The following is a 4,504-nucleotide window of genomic DNA, read 5'->3' as shown; positions in this document are numbered from 1 at the left end:
AAAGAGTCACTGTATCAAAAAAAAAAAAAAAGAGTTGATCCTTCTGTCTCCCGCCCCCATCCCCAATTTTAGGGTCTTTCCGATGATCCCATCACTTCTGGTTTCATGAAGCACAAACCAGATATCTTCCTTCGTCCTCAGCCATTGAATCTCACATTTGAGCTCGGACACCCTGTGCAGGGTATCCTGATCGCTACGCTCCTTTGCGTAAGCAAAGAGTCTGAAAGTTGAGTCTCGGGTGGCGGGGCGTGGAAGTAAGGCAAGTCACAGACTACAGGGTGGGTTTGAGGCTAGGATGTTTGGGGCAGGAGTGCTGGGAGCGGCGGGCGGAGCCGGGCCGGAAGGGGGCGGTGCCGGGGGGGGCCCTGCGGTGCGGGGCGCCACCTGCAGGGGGCGCTGGCTGCAGCTCTGAGCCGAGACAATTGCGCTGAGCGGGCGCTGCAGCCGGAGCGGGAGCCCGAGCGGCGCAGCGCGGCGCGGGGGCTGAGCGGGGCTGTTTAGCGCCGCCGGGCGGGAGCCATGGTCCGCTAGGGCCGGGCTGAGCCCCGCAATGCCACCGCCGAGTGGCCCCAGCGTCCTAGCGCGGCTGTTGCCGCTGCTGGGGCTACTGCTCGGCGGCGCCTCCCGGGCTCCCGGCAAGTCGCCGCCGGAGTCCCTCAGCCCGCAGGGTGAGTCCAGGTCCAGAGGGGCCACGATCGCGGGCCTGCGCCCCCGGATCCGGCCCCCGCCTGCCAGCCCGGTCTTCGCGGCGCTCGTGAATTAGGGGTATTCTCTTCTCCGGATTTGGGTGGGGGGAGCTAGGCGACCTGGGGTGGGCGTTTATGGAGGAAGGTGGGCTGGGGGGGACCTATTGGGGCTGGGATCTCCGGGACTCACAACGGGGAGGGCGGGGGTCCCCGGGTTCCTCGCCCTCGCCCCCCCTCCCGCCTTGTTTTTCTCCCTTCTGGTCCTCGAGGCGCTGCTGCCTGAGCCATTGTCTAGCAAAGACACCCGCCCAGAGGCGGGCTGGGGCGGGCACCGGCATCGCAGCCCCCCGCGGGGTCCTCGCTTCCGACTCAGGCTGGGTGGGGGCTCGCGCCTCGACTGCTACCCTAGGCCTGGACGGGGGCTGGGCGTCTAGCGCTGAGCTTGAAGGGGGGAGGGGAGAAGGGGGAGTGGGTGAGGCTGTGGGCGGGATTGACTGATCGAATGGGGGGTTCTTTGCCCTAGAGCCTGACAGCTCTCAGTGGCCCCCCAGGTTTAGAATTTGGGTGCACCCAACAAATGCTGATGGGCCCATAATGGAGATGGGGCTGTAGTGGGGGGGGTCTGGAATAAAGGGTTACATTGTGATCTCTAGCTCAAGGCACATGGCAGGGTTTCGGAGCCATACTGAGCTGGCTGGCCGACTGTGGGCAGTGCCGTCTGGGAGCGCAGGTGCCTGGGTCCCCGTTCATCGGGCCTTTGGTCACTCCTGCCCCAGGCCGCCCCATCTTGTGTCCTTTCCTCATGTCACCTCTCCTTCTCAGTGGAGACCTCCGGGCTCCTCACAGGGTCCAGGTGGGTGTGTGAGGTGGGGGTGGGGCCCACTTCTGCAGCGGGGAAGGTGGGATGGTAAGACCACCACACTCCACGCTGGCTACTTGGGCTCTCAGGAGCCTCCGCCCACCACCCATCATACATCCTCCACCTAGCCTACTGTCCTACTACCTCTGCCCTCCCCCACCTCCACCCCCTACTAAGGAGCTAATAGGAAAAGGGGGTGTTCTGGATGAGGGAAGTGGGATCCGGATGGAGGGAGGGGGTCGGATTTCCTCCTGGAATGAGGCCAGGCTGAAGCTGGGAGAGGCCCAATATGTGTGGAATGTCAGACTTTGAGGAGTGGGAAGGGTCTCCCCTGGCCTCAGTCTGCCCTCCTCTCTGAGGAGGAAGAGAAGACTTGGCTAGGTAGGAAAGAAGCCCCTCCCTCAGGCCTCTACACCCCAGGGGAGGGGGCCCAGAGGATTGGCTGGAATAAAGCCAGGATAGGGGGTTCTCCTAGGCCCCTGGCTGGGCGCCCAGTCTAAGAGAAAGGGGGAAGGGGGGGAACCAAGCACTTCCCCTGCACATCTCCCCAGCTTTCCACTAATGCCTCCTTACCTGCCCCCCCACCTCCCGCCCCGTTTTGTCCCCTAAGCCCCTTCTCATCTGAGGTTCTGATCCTGGAACCCAAGACATTCCCTCAAATGACCACTCTTGGGTCCCCTCCTCCCAGCTGCTTAGTCCAGCTGCTTTGTGTGTGTGTGTGTGTGTGTGTGTGTGTGTGTGTGTGTTGAGAGGGGGAAGTGGCCCAGCCCCACTAGCTTCTCAGAATTCCTTTGGGGTGTTGGTGGAGGAAGGGGGCTGCCAGCTCCTGGGAGAAGGGAGAAGCAGAGTGGGAGAGGGTCTGGAGTGTGTGCCGCTCTGCAGGGGAGTGGGACACAGTCGGATGTAATGCCAGGGTCAGGCGTGGTGCTGGCCCTGGGGTTGGAATCTGACATAAAATACCTACCATGTGGAGTGTCAGCTCTACCCAGTCTGCCCAAAGTCCCCCTGACCCTCTGACTTCCCTTGCACCCTGCTGCTCTCGCTCGGCTCTAGACCTTCAGTCCGGACCTGGACTGTGCACAAGTTTTGCGTCCAGCACCCAGCCCCCTCCCCACCTGCCTCCTCTGGGTCCCGCACCTATGCCCAACAGGTAGGGGTGACACATGTTCTTGAAGGAGGAGCCCTGCAAATGGGAAGTGTTTTGGATCAGAGAGGCTTCCTGGGGGAACAATTCAAGGCCTGGCTTATACCATCTGAGCTCAGAACACCTGTAAACTTAGTGCCCAGCTGGGCTGGCTTGGCCTGGCGCTCTGGACAGCGGTGATCCTGGCAGGTAGATAGATGAGTTTCCCATTCCAGCCCTCTCTGCACCAGTTTCTGGACTTGATTCAACACTTCCTCCCCTTGTCAGGGCCTCAACTCTCTGCCCATCTCCAGGGAGGAATGAGGGCATTGCCATGGTGACCAACTAGCTGACCAGCTGGGCAGGGGCAGGCTGTACAGTAGGGTTTGGGTCAAGTCTCCAAGAATGAAACAGGCTTGTGATTTTGGGAAGCCAATGAATGATGGGAATGACCAATTCCCTAGTGCCCCTTTCTCAATTTTTTTCTGAGAACTTCATGTCTTGCCCAGTCTTCTAGTCTCCCTGTGGGAAGGGCTAAGTCCTGCCCTCGGTCCGCTCCACCTCAGGCCCCTGGTTCTCCACTTTCTCAGCCCTCCTGGCCTTGTCCTCTCCCCTAACACCCGCCATGTTGGGTGCATTGGTTAAGCGTGGGGGGCTCTAGAGGCAAACTGCTGAGTTTGGACCCTAGATTCATCACTTCGCTATAGTACCTGGCCTGCAAGGATCTAAACTCTTTGAGCCTCTTTATCTGTAAAATGGGAATGTTGTTGTTGGTAAGTGCTGTCGAGCCGGTTCCAACCCATAGCGACTCTGTATAGGGTTTCTGAGGAGCGGCTGGTGAGCTTGAACTGCCGACCTTACAGTTCAAACTGACCTTGCAGTCCAGCGCATTAACCTGCAGCACCACACCAGGACTCTGTAAAATGGGATTAAGAGCTTGTTTTATCAAATTCAAGACATCATTGAGTGTAAGTTGTTGTTGTTAAGTGCCTTCAGGTTGTTTCTGACTCATACATAGCCACCCTGGATACGGTTTCTGAGGCTGTACATCTTTGCAGAAGCAAAAAGTCTCATCTGTCTCCTAAGGAGCAGCTAGTAGGCTTGAACTGCCGACTTTGTGGTTCAAAGTCCAGTGATTATTGTATAGAGACATTGAATGTAAGATGTACTATTACTTCGTGGGCCAGACTTGATGAAGTATACCCACCTCACAGGCCACTGTGCTGTGTTAATGCTCTACAATGCTGACTCTTATTATGATACCTTCTGTAAGCTCAGCCCCACGGCCTCTCCCAGACACAGCCCACCCCCTGTCCTCTGATCTCAGGCCTCCACTAGCTCTCTTTCTCCCCATCCCTCCTTCTTACTCCCCTCACCCCATCTTTCCCACAGAGGTCCTGATCAAGGTGCAGGTGTACATAAGTGGGGAGCTGGTGCCCCTGGCTCGGGCCTCAGTGGACGTGTTTGGGAACCGGACCCTGCTGGCTGCTGGCACCACGGACTCTGAGGGTGTGGCCACATTGCCTCTCAGTTATCGCCTGGGTACCTGGGTGCTGGTCACTGCTGCCCGCCCTGGCTTCCTCACCAACTCAGTGCCCTGGCGTGTTGACAAGCTGCCCCGTAAGTGTAAGGGCAGGTGGAGTGGGCGGGTAGCAGCTGACCCTCTGACAGCCCCTTCTCAAAATAGTCCCTGGGGGGATGGGTGGGTGGAGGGGACAGGCCTCAGCAGCTGCTGCCTGGACTGGGGAGGCAGCAGGGCCTTTGGAAGGATGAAGCCACTGGGATTCAGAGCAGCAGCGCCTGGGCTGGGGAGGCAGCAGGGCCTTTGGAAGGATG

General features: G+C 59.2%; 1 protein-coding gene across 1 annotated transcript in view; it reads left to right on the top strand.

Annotated features, from left to right (window-relative positions):
* Nucleotides 1-405: 405 nt before the first annotated feature.
* Nucleotides 406-4,504, top strand: part of FAM171A2 (family with sequence similarity 171, member A2) — a 10,713-nt gene continuing 6,614 nt past the window's right edge. The window contains exons 1-2 of the mRNA XM_006832739.1: nt 406-668; nt 4,061-4,288. Of these exons, the coding sequence (XP_006832802.1) occupies nt 551-668; nt 4,061-4,288 (346 nt within the window). The 5' untranslated portion in view covers nt 406-550. The remainder of the gene's footprint in view (nt 669-4,060; nt 4,289-4,504) is intronic.

The sequence above is a fragment of the Chrysochloris asiatica genome, unplaced genomic scaffold (assembly GCF_000296735.1).
Source record: "Chrysochloris asiatica unplaced genomic scaffold, ChrAsi1.0 scaffold00007, whole genome shotgun sequence".
Classification (NCBI taxonomy): domain Eukaryota; kingdom Metazoa; phylum Chordata; class Mammalia; order Afrosoricida; family Chrysochloridae; genus Chrysochloris; species Chrysochloris asiatica.
The sequence above is the reverse complement of the archived record's forward strand: the minus strand, read 5'-3'. Positions and strand labels throughout refer to the sequence as shown.